This window comes from Typopeltis vanoorti, chromosome 13 (assembly GCF_054136105.1).
Source record: "Typopeltis vanoorti isolate ZY-2024b chromosome 13, IOZ_Tvanoo_1.0, whole genome shotgun sequence".
Taxonomy (NCBI): Eukaryota; Metazoa; Arthropoda; class Arachnida; order Uropygi; family Thelyphonidae; genus Typopeltis; species Typopeltis vanoorti.
Window position 1 is genome coordinate 72,509,329 of NC_143561.1, and position 21,309 is coordinate 72,530,637.

Genomic DNA, 21,309 nt, shown 5'->3' on the forward strand with positions numbered 1-21,309 from the left:
TAGTTTTATGGAAATAGAGCTAATATATGGAAGAATGATGAATCCCCTGTTTTCTTCTTCATTAGAAATTTCTCTGATTTCATGTCGATTGAGTAGTCTGGAGATGATGTGGTCATTATAGTCATTTTTGAAGGAAAGCGTTTCTTAAATGTTGAAGTTCTTTGGCTAGTTCACCCTTGTCAGTGAGAAGTCGGCGGGTTCTTGCTCCTAATGAGGAAATAATACTTAAAAATATTGAGGTCTATAATAATGGGAAGAGGCATATAGATATCTGTCAGTATGTATAGGCTTTCGAAATACAGAGACTTTTAATTTACCCGATTCCTTAGTTAATAGAAGGTCCAAAAATGGAAGTAAACTATTAGATTCTAATTCATAGGTGAATTTTATGGTAGGGTGCTGATGATTCAAGTACTCATTGAAAAAGCAGTCCATGTTCCAGACTAAGAGTATATCATCGACTTACCTTTCCCATAATTTTGAGGTATGATGGTATTCTTCTAGGACCTTGTTTCTGAATGTTTCCATATAAAGATTTGCTAAAATTGGCGAAACAGGGCTGCCCATATTTATACCAGATTTCTGTTTGTATATTGTATTTTTATATTTGAAATATCCAGATGAAATAGAGTGTTTGAGGAGTGTCATAACCTCTTAGAGAATTTATCTTGTTGCAGTGCAAGTAGATCATCAATAGGAACATTAGGTATTTAGCAAGAAGGTATGCACACACACACACACACACACGGTTTATGTATATAAACCCCGCCTTAGATATTTTTTTCAAGTCACTTTAGAAGACATCCAAATAAGCAGGGTAGTCGTATCATGCTGAGCGATGAAATTCATCTCTCACCTAAAGACATTCAGAAACATCCACATCCACGGTGGAATTTGACAATTATGTTTGATAATTATTCCAAAATGATCCATTTAGGTTATTAGTGACTAATAACACTGTTGCACAACCAAAACACAATAACCATTCTTAAATTCAATTCTCAATCTTCAGTAGAATAGGTTGCCTTCCTGTCATTCATAATATCTCCTTGCATTCTATCTCGTCTTATTTTATATATGCATAACAAATGCATTATTAGCATGTTCAAAGCAGTGCTAATTACATACCATCATTACATACCATATCCATATTAAACTAAACATGTTATAATAACCTTCTCTCTCACTTCCAAAATGTATCAGTAAAATAACAGCAGTAATATAGTATATATAATATATATAATATATAATATATTGCACATCCCTCCCTAAACACGTAAAACCAGCATACAAAAATTAGCATCAATAATACCAGCTATTTAGCAACATATCTAGATTATATGGAATAATCCTCCTTAGTCTCCATATGATTAAAAACATTAATCATATGGGGGCGTTCTCTATCGAATAATACAGATAATTTTTATTTATTATTTTATTTTTTTAACGTACCTTTCACCTATAAAGTTTATCTGTTTCATTAGTAAAGCTATTTACTGCGTGTGTCCACAACACCTGAAAGAACATCATTTCATAAATTTTCTGCCCTAACCGTAACAAAAAAAAAAAAAGAAAAAAAAAGTGCCTTATATTATTTCTTTCTTTTTCATTATCTTCTTATTATACTCCGTAAGTGCAACAGAGGTCAGATAGCTACATATTACCTGTGAACTAATTTATAAATGCATTTCAATTGCCTCACCTCTTCCTGTTGAACTAACAGGACAAGCAGAGGGTGAAAATAGCTCAATTAATAGTATTTTACCAACAAAGTCACATAGCTTTCCTGACTTAATCTCCCAACGTAATTCTTCTGACATCTATTAGGAACCAGGGTAACCAAAGATGAGAGCCTTAATCCAAGACTAGCCTTACCAGCTATTTGTATAATGGTATAACTTCCTACTGCCGCTGGAAGTAAGGTAGACCATTATACAAATAAAAAAAAAATCCGTCAAAATACCCAAATATTTATATTCGGTGACTCCTTTCAAATTCTTTTATTCAATTTATATCCATCTAATCTTCCTTACGTGATCGAATACATTTACATTTCTCTAGATTGAATTTTATTCCCACTTCTTTCTCACACAATTCCAGTCTGAGGTCATCCGGACAATTTACTCTCCACTCAATTTCATATCAACAGCAAAGAAAGAAATTTTACTATTACCATGTGAACCTAATAATCGTTGAATTATTGAATTGAATTAATAATTCAACGATTATTAGGTTCACCTTATAATTATTACCTTTGATAAATATCAAAGGTCTCCACACTGCACTCTGGAGGACTCTGCTCCAAACCCTGACTCCTGGAATTCTCCCTATTAAGCAGTACTTCTTGCCGCCTACTTCTCAAACACCTGATTATCCACTTAATTAAATATTCATCAACATCTAACTTACGCTACGCTACCTCTATCAGCAGGTTCATATGTAGAGCACTATCAAAAGCATTGCTAAAATCTAAATAAATCACGTTCTAGCAACGTGTAGTCAATCTTCCTCGTAACCCTTCCCTCCCTCATCATAAAATGGTTAACTGGTTTGTCAACATCGAAGACCCTTTCGAAATCATGTTGTTGTTGTTAGTTGCTCAATAAGTGATCCCAGTAGAGGATATACTGGATAGGATTCCTAATTAATTTTCCACTAGTTTGTAAATAACTTCTATGAAATCAATTAGCCTATAGTTTTCCAGCTAAATGACACATTTTGTTCTTTCACGAGGACAGTTTAATGGCACTGTAAGACATTGCACAACGAGATGAAGTTTTTATACGCTGAGATAGCTTTTATTTTGAAACTATACAGTCCATCTTGAACTAGTCCAGATGAATTAATTCTAAACGACCATTTTTGGAATACTCTATTTCAGATGTAATGGACTTCATATACAAAGAGGGAGGTTTTGGATTTTTCTTTTTGTTTCTTTCTTTATCTTTATATTTGTTCTACATTATTTTTATGGAACCTGCCTTACCTGTAATCCACACCTGGATTACTGTGCGGAGATTTGGTCTTTCGGGTTCCAAGAGGATAAAGAAGCTATGGAAAGGGTGAAAAGAGGAGTTACTAAGATTATGGATTATGTTATAATCCATAATCTTAGTAACTATGGATTATGAGGACAGAATAAGATTATCTTATTCTGTCCTCATAATCTAAATTCCATAATCCGGGATTATGGAATTTAGATTATGAGGACAGATTGCGAGTATGTGGATTGCAGAGAAAGAGGGATGATATGATAGAGGTCTATAAACTTTTGAATGGGTGTTATAGGATATCGTCATAGGTGTTGTAGGATATCGTCTGATGAATATATATTTATATGGGAGGTGGAGAGAGAACACAGGGGCATTCATGGAAGTTAAATTTATTTGCAGTCAAGAAAGGGGTAAGAGAGCCAGGTTTTTCTCCCACAGAGCAATCAGTGAGTGGAATAGTTTGCCTTTATGGGTAGTGAGTGCATCTAGTGTGAATGAATTTGAGGGAAGGTATGACAGCTGGTTTGGGTGATTTATAGCATCCCTCGATGAGTCCTTGACTCCCTGGAGGTCTCAGATGATAATAATAATAATAATAATAATAATAATAATAAAGTTTGGCTTTTAATTACGATACTTATTCTTTTATTTCTATATTAATTCAATTTTTCGCTTTTTATTGAATATTATAATTTCCCATTTAACTCCATAGCTCAGTGTTTTGTATCATCAAACTTTCGCATCAAAAAATGCGTTTCCGTCATAAGTGGATCTTCCTTTTCTTTCATTTATTATGACTAAAATTAAGAACAGTCTCGGTCTGTCGTACGAAGTTAATCCAGCGTATGGGTAATTGGTTACACACACACACACACACACACACACACACACACACACACACACACACACACACACACACACACACACACACACACACACACACACACAGAGAGAGAGAGAGAGAGAGAGAGAGAGAGAGAGAGAGATTTTGCTATTCATCACTTTATCGTCAAGAAAAATAGGTAAATAATTATTACATACATTCTGATATCTAAAGCAGTGATGAGAAACTCGCCTCCCTTAGTATCCCCCAAGTGCAGTTCGCCAACAAATTTCGAGAACGAAAAGCAAATGCTAAGTATAAGCTATTTATATAAAAATATTAAAGTTTAAATATTTCCAAAAAAATAAATATTAATAATTGAATCAATTCTGGCTGAGCATTTACCTTTAAAAAGTATTCTATGTACAAATCCGAAATATTTGGGGACACTTCATACTGCATATGTGTTATATGTATCTAGAAACTCAAAAGGAAGTGGTAATGTTTCACAGTGACCTTTTTTCTCCTTTAATAAAAGTAAAAACGCCAGTAATAAGAATATATATTAATATTTTAGATGAAAGTTTTAATGTGCCAGTAAAAATAAATATAAATGAAGTTAATTTTTAAAAGGATAGGTCTACTCTTTCACGTGTTGGTAATATTGCCATTTGTTTCTTATGATTAGTTGACAGGAGTGGGTTAGTTTGTTATAGTCGGATATTTTACATACCATTTATTCCACATGGAGATGATATGCGACGCATTCACCCATGTTTAATGAGATGGTTTCTAAATTAAATGGTCAGGTCTTCGCAGAAAAAAAAAAGCTGCGATGAGCATATCAGTTTGTGTATTGTTTTTGTTTTTGAAATGTTATATTCGAAACATTATGTGAGGAACGATATGTTTTGCATTTTGCATTAATAGTGTTCGGTGAATAAAAAAAAAAACGAAGTTGATTTGGCAGGAAAGAATATTCGGCTATTAATTTGGGTTGTGAGATACTTCCGAATAACAGTACCATAAAATTTGCAGTCATTCCCTACTATAGAGCCATAAAAAAGAATATCCTTTTTAGATCTAATGTAAATCGAACTACATTATCCATATTGATACTCTGCTTGCTGAATCGGACAATGAACAAGCAAAAGAGCAATGATCCCCTTTCACTAAGCTGCTTCTTTTTCTTCTTCATTCTATTTCCAAAAAAAAAAAAAAAAAAACTTTCCAAAATACAATGGCCATTTTTCCAAGTTTTACTTTTACATTTTTTAGTCTTTTTTCTGCATCTTCTCAAATAATGACTCCCATCCAGGTGACCACAAACTATGAAAGTATACGTGGCAGTGGTGATATGATGAATGTTAGGACTGACCAATCAAATCAGTGTTAAGCCTGAGCGGTTGATCACTTTAGCATCGCTTAACAGCATAGTAATTCTTTCAGAGTAAATTGGCCTACTTAAAAACTTTATTCTAAATTTTTTTCAGAGTTTGTTTCTGTCACCCAATAGTGAGTAAGCTAATCTTGCCTTTCAGTAATAAAGTTATTTCCTTGCAGACAATATCTCTGAAACTTTTCAGGTTGCGATAAAACACAGGAACCCATGTGAATTTTAAAACTTGTTCAGCTCATTTGGTAGAAATGAAAGGAAGGATATTATGGAATATGAGAACTCAGACATTTCAGCATGTTAGTTCTAGAAAACGCGCAGTTTTAATTCTCCTCGGTATCGATTCGATGTAAAGCAATAAAAAAAATGCACAGAGAACTTAATGAAGCCGAAGTAAACCTATATATAATTATTTGCATTTGTTTTAAATGAAAAAAAAAATCTTCTACAAAAGAGCATGATGATGTTATGCGTCAACGTATTAATCATTTTAAATTATTTTTATGGTATTTTCAGTTTCTATGTATGAATATATCCAAGTCATGCTAATAAAGCATTCCATATAAATAGCATCTGAAAATCTCATATTACTTCTGAGGAGTTAAAATAAAGTTTTGCTCGCTAAAATTCTATGTATAATATATTTATATTTATCCGTAACAATACTATAAGGCATTTATAGTATATGTTTACATATATAAAAAAATTGTCTCACCTATGTGCATGTCTGCTTTCTGTTCTTAAATCTTCTTTTAACTACGCTTTTCTTTCATTCGTGTTGCTAGTTTTCTTCATTCGCTCACTAGTACAACTGCTTTCGGTTTATTAAGTTAATATATTCGTTTCTTTATTTTTAAGTTAAAAGAAATATTCACTGCTATTAGTAAAAAAATTAAGTCACTGCTTGTATTTATTTTATAATCTCTCCTGTAGAATCGTCTGCTTGTTTATGGCTAGGAGCCAGCGCCCTCTAAGAGGTTAAATAGTCAATGGTGTTCATTAATAATTCCCCCCCCCCGTCTACGTTAGAAAATACACAAATATGAAATGAACGAAAATAGTGATATTTGCATAGAAAAGGCAATGCATAAGTCGTGCTAAATATAATATGACAATCATTACTATATTATCTATAAGATTCAGTATCAATAGAAGACAATATTCTCAAAAAAAAAAAAAAAATTAAATGATATAGCAAGTTTACTAATGTCAGATGTTTTTCAGCAAAAGCATTTAATAGGAATTATTCACATTAGTGAGAGTAACATGAAAATTTCAAATAGATTCACTTGTTATTCACATAGCCTTAAACCTCAAAACTTTTACAATGAAAACTCGCCTATACAATGACCTTTGCCATGAATTGCCTTGCTTGATACATTACGCACGTCAAGTATAGAAAGAACAAGTTCAGAAACCAGTCCACAAATACATAGTAAGCATTTCCGTGTTGTTCTTTTTTAAAATTCTATCAAAGCAGCTGTAAAGAAATATGTGTTACTGATAAACCTGTTTAAACGTAAGGAAGTGATGCCTGCATAGAAAATAGGTTCTTGGAGACTGTCTTAATGTTTCCTTGTCTATAGTCCAGTCGCTGTTTACGTAGTCATGATTAGTTTTAACCCACACAAGATAATCCGAAGGACCGTGTTTTGTTTGTTTATGTCGATACATGTCATGCAAAACAAAGTGTGGAATGTAGCCAACCTTTATTTCCTTAGTAATTAGAAATTTGCGCAACTGTTTAAATTAGCAAGAAGATATACATATAACAGGATAAGCATAGAAATGGGTAGAAAAAAGGAAAACTTTTTTTTAAAGGAACTTTCTTGACTCTTCTTTCCTTGATATTCTTTTCTCTGTCGTTATCTAAAAAAATGTTTAACAAATACGGAACGTAAACGCACTATTACGAGTATCGCTATTTAGGTGCAATAAAATTGATAATTTCCCTTGAACTCGAAATGAATGATAGTTTGTGAGAAGAAAAAAAAAAAAGCAACATTTTCACTAATTCATTACTTAGCGGTTCCCATCTTGCGAATTAAGTCTTTCTGGTTAGTCTAATTGGTCGATCAGATTTGCATTTCCAATTAAAAGAAATTGTTGCTGCTCCGAATACTGAAACGGAGCGCTGTATTAATCATCGAATACATTACAATGTTAGTAGCTATAGGAACGTTTAGCATTAAGCAATACTGTGCAATTTGTTTTTCAAAGAGAAGTAAATTTGTAAGTATTTTGAATGAAGAGGCATATGAAACTTTTAGCTGGCCAGCATGAATGGTGCTTATCTTAGTGATATGATTATATCTAATTATAATTTAAATAAAATAATTAATTAATTCATTATAATTAAGAGATGGAAGTGTTCTTTCCTTCCTTCCCCACTCTTTTCTCATACAAATCAGTCTTTTATTTATTTATTTATTTATTTATTAGAATAGCTACAAAATAAAATAAATCTGATCCAATTATTCATATAAAATCCAATGAAATATTATCTATTTTGGTTTTGTGATCAAGCATAATGTTGCTATAACAGTTTAAGGCTGTTGAAAAATGTAATGGCGCACTCAGCACTCTGGTGCTAGTTTTACCATACAGTAGCACAATAACCTCAAAGATGCATTCCAAAATCAAATGGTACGAAATAATGTGTAAAGTACAGATGAAATAATGCAGACTCACCTAAGCACGTTCCATCTTTTTCTTTCTTCATCTGTCATTTCTGCCGACGCATGTCTCTGCCTTCACAGAAAATCACAACTCAGTAATGCGGTTCCCATAAAACATCCCATTCCCAATATTTCTCTTACTTAACAAAACAAGCACAGCAAAAATATTATTTAACTTGTGACACTGCGTATGATAAACTGAATTAAAAATAGTAAGCAGCAATGCAGAGAGTGCAGAGAAAAAGAGAAGATTCTGATGGCAAGCATTTGAAAAATGTTTGAAAAACTCATGAGTCAGGTTTTTACTATCATCATAAAATCGATACTCAGCAAACAGAGCAGTAATTTACAAATGTCTGGTATCCCTTTGCGAATCAAAAATCGGAACATATGATATGCATTCTGATTTTCCAAGTGTTATTTCTGTATATCTGATGAAAGATGGCGCCATGATCGAAATATACTTTCGAAAGATTATAAAAGACAAAATAATAATAAGTCATGCCTTAGAATGAAGAATTTCACGCAGGATACAAAAAAAAAATAATAAATAAGTCACATACTGAATGAGAAAATTTTTCCGAACATTTTATGAAATAACTAACTTATAATCGATATAACAAGTTTGGAATTGCATTTTTAATGTGATTTTTATAGTCTAACTATGGTTCTTGGACAACATTGAACGCAGCATCTGTTTATAGTAGCTTATTATGGAATGACAAATTTGGGGCTGGACTTTACAGTTTTAGACATATATTAGGCGATCGCGCACCAGCACAGCGCAACGTATGATTCCTTTAGATGCAAGTATTCATTATTTAGAGATGCAATCTTTGTGTAACGTATATAATATTTTATCGTATTACTTGCTTAATTTTTTTTGCTCCTTTTTTTTGTGATACTCTCGTACAATAGTCGGTTCCAAAAATGAAATTTACCGAGAGGAAAAGCAATTGACGCATAAAAAAGTTAACTGGTTAACATAATCGTTTACTTCGGTAATCAATCATATTTTCAAATGAACTGTGATATTTCTTAAGTGCATCTTAAGAAATATCACAAATATATCAGATATAGATGATTTCGCGAAATAGAAATCATCTAAATATCTCTTTTATTACAGGATTATTGATTGTTTCATATCATCGTAGACAATTCAGCATTTTTCTTGAGCTTACATCCAGTAGACTGATGAACGCAATAGTTTTAAACTGAGTATTGTGAATGCAAAACCTACAAGAACCATTGATGTTAGGAATCTAAACATAAACATTTCTTGCATTTCATTAAAATAAAAGAGTAGAGAAACTAGGTTCTTAAGCTGCTCAAGAAATATTATTTAACATAGCATGCGTAACGAAACTAACACTCGGAAAACGAGGATTCCGAGTTAGATTGAGCTACTGGTAAAGATGTTATGGCGGGCAAAAACTAACACTTATGGAGCTAAAGATGTTATAGCGGGAAATCGTGTAGTTCTGACAGGAGAGTTTAGATACATACTGGTTTCATTCAGGAACGAAAATATGTGGAATTACGGAGAAGAAGACCAGAAGTTCCTGCAATAGTCTGTGAACATAAGCTGATAAAAGGAACTGGTTGATAAGGAAATTAACAGTGCATGGAAATTGCTAAAAGATCACTTGCAAGATATCAGGCTGCATTCCGGATGGTGTCAGGATAAACAGAGTGGGTGTAAAGTAGTTTGAAAGTCGGCCGGAGGCACATAAGAAGATGTTTGAAGGAGATATTAACAGGAGGACGGTCAGCATTTGATGATGAATATAACGTACAGACCAGGAAAGTGACAAATGTGATAAGAAAGAATAAATAAATTAGATTATGAAAGAAGAGTGAATATATGAGTGATGAAAAAAAAGAAGCATCTATGGTAGAAATACTTAATGATTATTTTGGACTATTTCGTAAGTGTATTTCATTCTAATGCAAATATGTTCGATTCGACATCGAGTATTAGAGTGAAGAAGATAGTAGGAAAGTGAAAAAAACATTAAGTGTTTGTTTGAGTCAAATGGAGTGTTAATAAAGGAAGAGATAGAAATTCACTAATTTGATATCTCTCGTAAAAGTCCTCGTAAGAGTAAGAAGAGAGTATAAAGAAACCAGAGGCATCTAATTATCGATCAGTCTGTTTCTGGAGCGATAGTAAGTACTAGAGAAGTTAGTTGTTAGAATACAAAAGTGAGTTGATCAGAGAAGGAATCTCTCAGAAAGTCACCATGGATTTGAAAAGATCTTGCTTAAGTAACTTGTACATTTTATCACAGTGGTAAAATGTGCAATTCTAGATGGCGGAGACACTATACTGTAATATTTTAGATTTCTGCAAAGACATCTGACGCAATTTTCACGATACGTTCAGATTTAAATTGGCCGAATGGGGACTAATCAATTGGCAACATGGATCGGAGACCAGTTAAAAGATAGTTATTAACGTGTTGCGTATGGGGGGGGGGGGTGAGTTTCAGAGAGAGAGAGAGAGAGAGAGAGAGAGAGAGAGACATTTAGTTGTGTGCAGATGAAGCAACAAAATAGGGATAGTTATGAAAAATAACTAATGAATTATTTCAAGATTGGTTGGAGATATGGATAGACGAGTGCGGATATTTCTACATTTAACATGCTCATATTTGGTCGTCTGGTTAAAATCTAAGCATAGCTGGAAGGTCAGGGACGCTTAAGTGCCTGTTAGAACTACTGATGATGGGTTTAGGGGGGGGGGTGAAAAAAATTGGAAAAAGTATTTATAAAAAGGAAAAATATGTAAAACCCAAAGAATTCGCGTATGGATGTCTCTGGAAATGAATGAAAATAGCAACCTTAAAATTTGAATTAAATTATAATTTACATCCGTCTATTTAAAATACAAAAGAAGGTCGGCTTGTTTGAAATAAATACTATTCGAAAAAAAAACTATCATAAATAGTAACGAAGAGTGCATGAATGAAATCCTCAAACAAACGTAAACACAGAATTAACACGCAAATATCACATTAAACAACTCTATAACAGTAAACCCATTTCCTTGGTATAGTTCTAAAATGAACAGCATAATAAATGATCTTCTTTAAATAAATTCCTTTATTTTCTTTTTACGTGTAGCTACCACTACTACAGTAAGCTGATTCTTTCAGATCTTTTGTTTCAGTTTGTTGTTTGAATCTTCGGACATAAATTTACTAACTCCATTGCAGAATAGAATACAGCTAGCAAATTCACACCTGTAACAATTCCCAGGTTAAAAAATGGTTTGAAGATATAGGGTGTCCCAAAATTCACGCAAGATTTAAATTTAGCGCCATTTGTGCGGTGCCAACGAGAAAAAAAAAAGAGCGTGACAGCAATAAAGTTCAGGGTCATCAAAAATGGAGCGCTATACGAAAGAACAACGCATTTTCATTGTTGAGCAATATTTTAAAAATAATGAAGGTTTGGCAGCTACAGTTCGCAATTTTTACAAAATATGGTCGGAATAGTGATTTAACGTCATCAACTGAAAAGATTAATTAAAAAATTCAAGGAAATTGGATCAATTAGTGATCTTATACACTCTGGCCGTCCTTCAACAAGTCGTTCAACAGAAAACATCGAAGCAGTTTGTGAGAGTGTTGCTGAGAGTCCAGGAACATCAATTCGGCGCCGTGGTCTTGAATTGGGCATTTCGAGAAGCTCTCTACAGCGTATTCTCACGAAAGATTTGCATCTTTATGCTTACAAAGTTCAATTGACTCAAGAACTGAAGCCTACTGACCACACACATACACAGCAAAGAGAGTTCGTTGAATGGATTATGGAACAACAACAACAACAAGTGGATGCTTATTTTTCGAACAAAATCATCTTCAGCGATGAGGCTCATTTTCATCTTGATGGCTTCGTTAATCGACAAAATTGTCGCATTTGGGGGTTCAGAAAATCCACGAGTGATTGTTGAGAAACAAATGCATCCACAACGTGTCACTGTTTGGTGCGGATTTTGGGCTGGAGGCATCATCGGTCCATTCTTCTTCGAAAATGCGGCTGGTAAGACAATAACAGTTAATGGTGCTCGCTATCGCGACATGATAATCCAGTTTTTTGTGCCTAAATTTCATGATATGGATGTGGACGACATGTGGTTTCAACAAGACGGTGCCACATGCCATACAGCCCGAGAAACAATTCAATTACTGCATGAGTCATTTCCTGGTCGTGTAATTTCCCGTTTTGGTGATCAGAATTGGCCGCCCAGATCATGTGACTTAACGCCGTTGGGCTTTTTTCTTTGGGGTTTTTTGAAGTCTAAGGTTTATGCCAACAAGCCCACGACCACCCACGCCTTGAAGGAGGAAATTGAGCGCTGTATCAACGAAATTCAGCCACATTTATGCAAAACGGTCATGGAAAATTTCGACAAAAGAGTGCGTATGTGCCAGCAAAGCCGTGGAGGCCATTTACCCGATATGCTATTCCATGCATAACCCTATACTGTATACTTTATGCATCAATAAGAAATTACAATTTTTAATTAAAAACCTGTATTTTCTATCAAAATTACTTCTTGCTTGAATTTTGGGACACCCTGTACTTTAACAAATTGATTTATTCACTTGGTTATTCTAAAAATAATACAAAACAGCAAATGAAAAACTTCTGTAATGAAAAAAAATATATTTTGGTTCTTCATATTTTTCTTAATTTTATAGCGGAAGTGTCAATTCTACTGATTCGCTATTTGAATTTGTTCAAATAAATAAATATTATTTTTCGTTTACGTTTAATAAATTAAATCTCCCAAACAATTAAAGGCAAAAAAAAAAAAAAAAGTAAGTCTAAAATATTCAGGGAATCCCTAAATAAGTGGAATAAATTCATCACTTAACTTTACAAGGTCAATACGTTATGAAGGTCAAAATTATAACATGGACTGCAATTCACGAGCAGAATGATTGCCCAAATCAAGAAACCCTTTCCACTCACAGGCTGCTTTAATTCAGCAATTTGAACTACTGTCGATGCGTTTCCTATTTGCGAAGTGGAAATACTTTATCAGCCCACGAAATCAAATCAAACCAACTCTGCTTAACAATTACCACATTAAGAAATACAGTATTAAGTTTAAAATATATAAGCATTTATTACGATTCATTTCTTTTTCGTACGTAAGCACATAACCGCTCTGCTGTAGCTGGAAGAATTTTATTAAAATTTGGTATTCTGGACCTCTACTAAAATCTCTGCATTTGGATTAATTTCAATGGTAGTGTAAATTGAACGATTTATAGTAGAAAAAACAAAAACTATTCGAAACGATATAAAATATCTCGGCTCTTAGTGGAATAAATTATATTTAATAAAATTTGATATTTAGGAACCAATCTAAAATATGTCAAGTCATCTAGATAACAAAATTTGCGTAAACCAAACTGAATTCAAAATAATAGCTTAAAAAACAAAATATAAAACAACTTGAGTGGAACCGCTATGATGATGTTAACGTTACTTTACAACAGGGGCCGCAAACTGGCGGCCCGCGACCCACGATCTTAATAATTTCTTTTCTGTCAATGTTTCTAACATCATGCGGGGATTAAAACGGGAAAAAATTCAAACTTCTAAATGTTTTATGACAGCTTTAAACAAAAGTAAAATTTATTACTACAATTCTTTGTACCATGTTTCTATCATCAAATGTTGGCAACACTGTACGGAAGTTAATAAGTCAAAGTTCAGCTCACGGATAAAAGATTCTCGATTAAATGCAACACTTCATATTGCAGCACGAAACGAAAAAGCAGATATTGACATGTCAGTACAGAGGAAAACATGTCGGGTTTCAGGATCAAAATCAAATTAAAAAAAGGACTCGTAGATCAAAATCTTTATTTTTGTAAGTCAAAATTATGTATTTAAGTAATTTTCTTAAAGTGTGAATAAAATGTAATTGAACTTATATTTTCTAAACTTGTTATAATTTTAAAATTTAAAAATAAAAATGTTATAAACTTTAAATTTAAAATGGTGGTGGAACTTTTTACGTAAGTCGTAAAGGCCCGGCAACCAAAGGGCCTTTGTTAGATCCTTTCTTTTTTTAGTTTATGTTTTGGTTCACAGAATAATATTGAATACTGCCCGCGTCTGATTATACATCTAATTGACTGGCGCTGCGTTTGAGTTTGAGACCCCTGCTTTACAACAATGCCATTGTGAAACGCACTCTTTTTTAAGATTTTCTTATCGTTTCCATACTTGTTTTTAACTTTTTCTTTTCTTAACTGAAACTTTAGTTTTATGAAGCGTACACGTAATTACTTAATGCCGCATATGTGCAAAAAAGGTTACAAATAAAATGTACAAAGACCGATTATTAAATAAAAATAAAACCCATTATTATAAATATTTATATTGTTATTTCATTACCAAATTGATTGTGGTAGAATTCTTCACAGGTTGGAAGAAAGAGTGAAAACAAAAACATGCGGTTATTTGGATGTTACTTACAGATATAGCGATTATATAAGATTCAGAATTTTATTTTCTATTTCTTGGAATTCGATGTGAGTGGAATACAACTGCAAAGTCAATGAATGGATTTAAGACAATTTGGTGGAAATAGTAGTAATAGTAAGGAGACGATAAAGTGATATTTTTATTTGTGCGACTTCTGCGGTGAATCAACGCAGGCTCGTTATAATAATAATAATAATAATAAAATGATCTCGACTGGTAGCGCCTTGTCTCTATCATCGTTTATAACGAATATAATATTACTAAATTTTTATTGAGTTCATTTAACTTTCGTCATAAATGTTGATTTAAAAGTGATTAGCTGGAAACAATACAAATAAATCTCTGACGCCTTTTCATTCCAGAAAAGTAGTGGGCGGGTGACATTTTAGTCCTAACCTTTTCGAAAATCGGTAGATAGCAGGCTTTCACTTCATTAATGGCGTAAAATATGTATAAAACTTTAAAATACGGTATACATGATATTCAGCTCATCCAGCTGAAGGTTTCTAGTTTTGTAAGTCTGTATAGATTACTATAGAAACTACAAAGTTTCGGAAGAAAATGTTGCATGTTTAATTGGCTATGAAATAAAAATGGATTAAATTAAATGAATGTCATTTAAAGGTTAGCCTCCCCGCCTAGAGACTGGCCTTTTTCACCCTGAAAGTCATATGCTCCTATTCATCTTGTGTTTTTTTTCGTTTCACTCTTTTATCTTTGTTGTAGCTGTTTTAATTTGTTATTATTATTTTAATTAAATAATTTATGTTAATTTTAATTATACGCTGACGTCAATAACGTATTAAAAATATAAATATGCTGAATAATTAATTGATAAAGAAACCGAGTAAGTAGCTATAATGCTATCACTTGGTCCTGAGTCAGAAAGATTCAAATCTAATCCAAATGTGTGCAAAGAAATCTCTTAATTTATCTCTTTGTTCATTTTAAGAGCATATTGGCTTGATATGAAGCACAGTAAGGAAATAATGATTAAGTCTGTTAATTTTTTTTTAAATGATAAAGTAAGACATAGCCACGTGCAAAATGATTTAACATAACAGATAAAATTCCCGTACATGGTTTCATTTGTGATAAAACTATTTCCAGACAACAAGTCACTTTCTTGTTGAAAAAAAAAAAAAATGCTAAATCTACCTACATCTACAATCTACATGGTGGTCTGTCTACTATGCTCAAATTTTTGAATCAAAATTGGTTAGAAGAAAAGATTACTAAATTAAATTTAACAAAACTACATTTCACGCTTCTTCATTTAGATAGACGAAGTAATTAGAACTCTACAGAAAAGAAACGTGCATCTATGCTATACAGAAAAAAAAAAAAAAGACACAATGCTAAATATTGGGATAATACGCATTCCTGAGACAATTCATGGCTTAACCAAGTCAAGCCAATTCTTTTAGCTTTAATAGCGTAAATAGATCGACCAGTGTGATTACACTTTATATTGAAAATGTTTTTCATTGCAGAATAGGTGAGCCATAGAAGCCAGAAAAAGCTGTCTGCAGATTTAAGTTTAAATTCGAAAGATTTTTGAAACACTTAGCTGAGGTGATTATGGGTATTAGTAATTTTAACCATAAATGATTTGATGTAAATTAACAGGAAGTCAACTAGCATATTCTGTTAAAGAGAAGATACAGTACCTTAATGTTTGGAAGGATGGACAGTTTGTGTGCCTTTACATGAGACTGCGAAAAGTCTGATATGAAGGACTGAATCAGTATGACCAGGGCAGGATAAGCTACAGCTTAGGGCTTCGTATTACAAGTGGCTTCCTTACTAAGATTTACTCAATAGAGGGGATCTCTTAAGTTATAGCTTATGGGTCACAACAACCCTATATTCGGCTCTGAGTATGACTAACCCTCGCAGCTTTTGCCCTGTGCTATTTATGTAAGATCTTTTATCTTTTTTTAATGGTGTATAGTATATGTGGAGCCTCCGTTAGTTCAGTTGGTTGGCCTCAGCCTTAGTTGAGGCTGAGGCCAAACATTTAAACAGCAGTTCAGTTGGTTTAGGCGAGCCCTTTGGTTGGAAAGACCAGGATTCGAATCCCGTCTATGACAAGAGGAATCCTTATCAGACGTTTTCAAACAATTGTTGCGTTAGCCGGTCTCATATGGAAATAGAGTGCTTTTTTTTTTTTAACACTGGGAAACTCTGGTTTTTTGACCCTCAAAATATGCAAGCAGGCCAGAAGAACACACGCAATATACAGATATCGAGCACTACGGAATAAGGACTGCCACCCTCTTCCTTCGGATTTGGTTTCGAACGCCTACACGCTAAACTATGTGTCAACTCGTACCTTTCTTCCTTCCTTCCTGATGTATGCGCAAGCGTACATTAGGGAGCAAGGAAGGGCAATACGTGTGTCTTCTGAAGATGCAAATGAAATATTGACGACATGCAGAACTTAAAATTCATCTGGCGTCTTTTTTTTTTTTTTTTTTTTTTTTTTTTTTTTTTACATATTGAAATTTCCACATATCTCGCTTTATGTCCAGCTTTCTATTGCGATTTTCTGTTCCATGGATAAAGAGTAACAGAAAATAGCGAAGGCAATGCAGAAAACTGAATATTTTAATGCATAGGAGTAATTTTTGAAACATTTATTATTGACTATAACGCAAACCTGCAGAATTCTAAAGTCAAGATTTGTAGAATGAATTAATTTCAGATATAGAAATAACTTCAATTTGTAATTATAACACAGCAAATACACACACACAAACCCACAAACTTAATCTAGTTAAACAGTAAGCGAATATATTTAGCTAAAATATATATCATTGTATTAAAATAATATGTGTTATTTATTTTTATTTATTTATTTCAGAAATAGTAAATTATTGTTTACTATTTCTGAAATATGTTCGATTGATGATGATCATGGCAATATCATGATAATATTGGTACGGAGGATATCTAAAATTGTAAATGTGGGAACGTCATTCTCAAACAAATAAATTTCCAAACATTCTTAAACGACATACAAACATTTCCAATGACATTCTCGAGCAAATAAATTTCATAGGTGTATGACCGCTTTCAGTTACTGAAACTACAGATTTAAGAATTCTCGACTTTCTATCCCCCAAAGAGAGGGTCAACATGTCATGAAATATCTTGCTATTAAATTCGTCTTTGGGAGTGAGTAAAACTTCCCAGGAGAACTGGAAAGCAACGTATACAGACATTCCCATTTGCCGAGATTTATATTCTTGGACCGTTGTACAACATAATGGGGATGGGGAAAAGGAAGAGTAAATGAGTATTGACTATCTTGGAAGGGGGCTACTTGAGTGTTTACCCTTAGGGAAAATTTACTGCGGATATTTCTTTGCATAGCTATCTATATATCTCTTTGCCACAGAACTTCTTTCAACAACTGCTCAATGCTATAGTCAGGTGCTGTAATTGCTGTATTTTTTTTTCTAATATAGGTGTATTAAAGAAATTATGTTTATCTGAGTAATAAATGGAAACTGTTCCTCGGAGAGAGTGAGTGAGAGAGAGAATATGCCTTGACAGAGCATTCCGAAGAACTGCACGCTTTTTTTTTTCTCCCCTTTTGAAGGACCGGCTTCGAATTCCGTCTTTTTCATGATAATTCCATCCATGAAAGCTTGAAACTACAACTATTACTGTGGGTGGGATAATTGTCTGATAATCCTGGAACCGATTCTCGACACCAAACATGAAAACTCTTTTTGAGCGCTTAAGGCTTCCAACAAGCGAAGTGGTAGTCTCGTACTGGGCGATGAAATTCATTTATCACCTAATAATAGAATACGTTGTGAAGAACATTCGAAGTTGTTCAGCGGAAGGAGAATTAGTTGGTCTGAAACGGAGTTGATAGAATGCTTCTTCCTAGAGGACACACACACACACACATGTACAGTCGCCCTCTAATATGACTTCTCTACTATGACTAATATGTCTGTCATTCTCTCGTCTCTACACTTTACATTTCTACTGGAATAATCAGCGTAAAGTTTACACAATTTACCACAGTTATGGGAATGACACTATACCGAATTACTGTCATATGCAGCGATCTACCATACGAGACTACCATAGTCATACCATAGCTGTTGTTGCATTAAGAATGGGTAATCTCATGCGATATTAAATCACGCATCACTAGCATAATAATAATACTCTTCACACAGACTACAACACACTGGCCAATTTCTGAATACCTGACACTAGGCTGACCCCAAAGAGAGACTGTTAAAAGGTGGTCTCGTTATAATAAACACTCAAATCAGAGAATGCGTACAATCATTTTTTCCACTGAAGCATACAAACTCATGAGCAGTCAGATTATCGCACTGTGACTGTATATATATAAAATGTATATTTTTTACATGCTCTCAGTTAGAGAAATTTAAACTGAATTGAATCTCAGCAAATGCCAGTTTTACTTAAGATTTTACTTAGAACAAACTCGGATTTTTCATCCTCAAATAAGACAGGCGATCGAGTGCATGTCTACAATTAACATATAATATACTCGTACCTGCCTCAGAGCTTAGCTTCTTCAGCTTTCTGAATTGCAGTTGTCACTGAGGGGAAATAAAAAAAAAACGGATCATAACCCATTTCAACTGCCAAAATTTCATCGCATTTAGTCTCAAGCAATGCGTCCTTAAGACTAAATATGAAAATGTTACCTAATGCCTAAAAGAATGATAATGGCCTTGGACTAAAAAACATAAAAGGAGTATACGGATAAGAACTTAATTACCTAAAACAATCAAAAGTTACAAAATAAGAATAAGATAACAGAATCGCAGCTGTTTCTCATTCTGTTATCTTATCCTTATTTTGTAACTTTTATTTTAACTTTATGAAAACAGTGAAAGTGGACAATGACTATGTACTTACCCAAGCATTATGTAAATACTAATTCAAAGACGCATCATTATTGATAAAGATTTTTGAAAAAAATTCTTTGATGATGAAAAACTAATAGATTAAAGTAGTAGAACAATAAAATACTGAAATAATGTTTTTGTAGCATTGAATTAAAAAAAAAGAAAGAAAAAGAATTTGAATGAAAAATGTTAAAATGGTGCCACTAGTGCTGTCGATGATAAGAACCCACCACTTTGTACCTGACTCGAACTCGGATGTGGGAAAGTCTTGTATTTGAATCCTTCTATAAGAGTTAATGAACCTTTATAAAACTTTTTTTAAGCTTTTTTTTTTTTCAACTGAAAATGAACTACCTAGTCTCTAAGGCAGCATAGTTTTCACGGTGGGGGGAACTCTGCAAAGACAGACAAACCAGCCAGAGAATTCACGCATTGGCATATACATGGCAAATTAATGGCCCGGTTGTTAAGCACTCGCGAGGGACCCAGGGATTTTTCCAGCCGGAAGACCCTAGGTTTGAATTTTAGCCAAGACTCAATATAAGAATTTCCTGACTGAAAGAATTATCTATTTTTAAGATTTTCATCTTTTAAAATGGGAAATCCGACCGAGAATGCACGTAATTAAGGCATAACACCGCTGATCCGGTAGCCTTAGTTACTTTAGCCATAATTACAACCAAAAACCTAGGGGGAAAAAATTCCAAACTGCATGAAAATTACTTCTATAGCAGGCTGCTGGATCTAATACGTAAAGGAGAATGGGATAGGAAACATTTTATTACAATAAGCTTAATTTGAAATCTATATTTCAAACATTACAATTTTAAAACCATCAAAAATCTATCGACAAAGCAAACGGAGTTTTTAATACCACTACGCAAGAATAAAGGAGAAATTTACCTTTCCAAAAATTAGCAAATAATTTTTAAATTGAATGTATATTTTTCTAACTCCAAATAATATTTATATATTCTATTGTCGAAATCAAAACTTTTTTAAGAGAGTCACAAAGGTTTTGCGTATCTGATTTACAGAATAACAGTATTCGATTTTCTTTAACCTAATTATGTTTCTAGTTTTTTACCAATAAAACAAGTAAGCTGGATAGGAGATAAAAGAAAAAAAAGGCTACCTCAATTAATCATGAAATGCATTTGGAAAGGTGAGTTCATTTAAAAAAAAAAACCCATTAAACTTGAATGAGGAAAAGTATTTAATCAAAGCAAGGTTCTAATATTAATATAAAACGAGTCATATACAAGTCAAAACATGCAAAAAAAAAAAAACATTTGATCACTCATATCTTTCTTTCTTAATCCTCCTCTTCTACCTTTTAAGGTGGAGGTTTCTTATTCTTGCAGCCACAACCGTCTCGAGGATAAGGTGGTTAGCGCTATGCCTCCCAGTGTGTGTCATATGTCTGCAGATGCGTGCACGGCCCCGGTTTGCTTGTTCTAGCGGATGAAAACCCCCTACCTCAATATGAGACCGGCTAACTCACCTTTAGTCGGAAGAAACCGTATAAAGGCTCCTTACGTCACTGACGGGAATCGAAACCAGGTCTTTCCGACCAAAGGGTTTCGTCTATACTGACTGAGCTACAGAGGCTCGATCGCTTACATAAAGAATAATAATATGGACAGCAGAATAGTTGGAATAAGGCAACAAATTAGAGAAAACATTTCGTTTCCGTGAAGAAATGGAAGTGGGAGTGCCTTCTAGTCCGAAGAGGAAACAAGTGAGCTTAAAAAACAATGGTATGAATAACTGGGTAAAGAAAGAATCTGGAAACTTACATGGATAAGATGAAGATGGAAGGTGGAAATCTGGAAGCAAAAACTATAGAGATCTGGATGCTTGCTAATGCAACAGACAGAAAACAGGCGAAGAAGAAAAAGGGGAGAGAAAAGGAAAAAAAATTGAAGAACAGCTACACAACCCTCTTTAATGTTAATGCGGTATCCATCTGGAAGAAAATGTTTACAGATGGGTG

The 21,309-nt window shown here is 33.5% G+C and overlaps 1 protein-coding gene across 4 annotated transcripts in view; it reads right to left on the bottom strand.

Moving 5' to 3' along the window:
* The window catches only part of LOC150100282 (proton channel OtopLc-like), a 121,969-nt gene that overhangs the window by 64,603 nt on the left and 36,057 nt on the right, over nt 1–21,309 (bottom strand). For 2 of the 4 annotated variants that reach the window (XM_090402746.1, XM_090402748.1), the window contains exon 2: nt 7,904–7,963. The exons of the other annotated variants lie outside the window; for them this stretch is intronic. In XM_090402746.1, the coding sequence (XP_090258872.1) occupies nt 7,904–7,963 (60 nt within the window). The remainder of the gene's footprint in view (nt 1–7,903; nt 7,964–21,309) is intronic. 4 annotated transcript variants of the gene reach the window in all.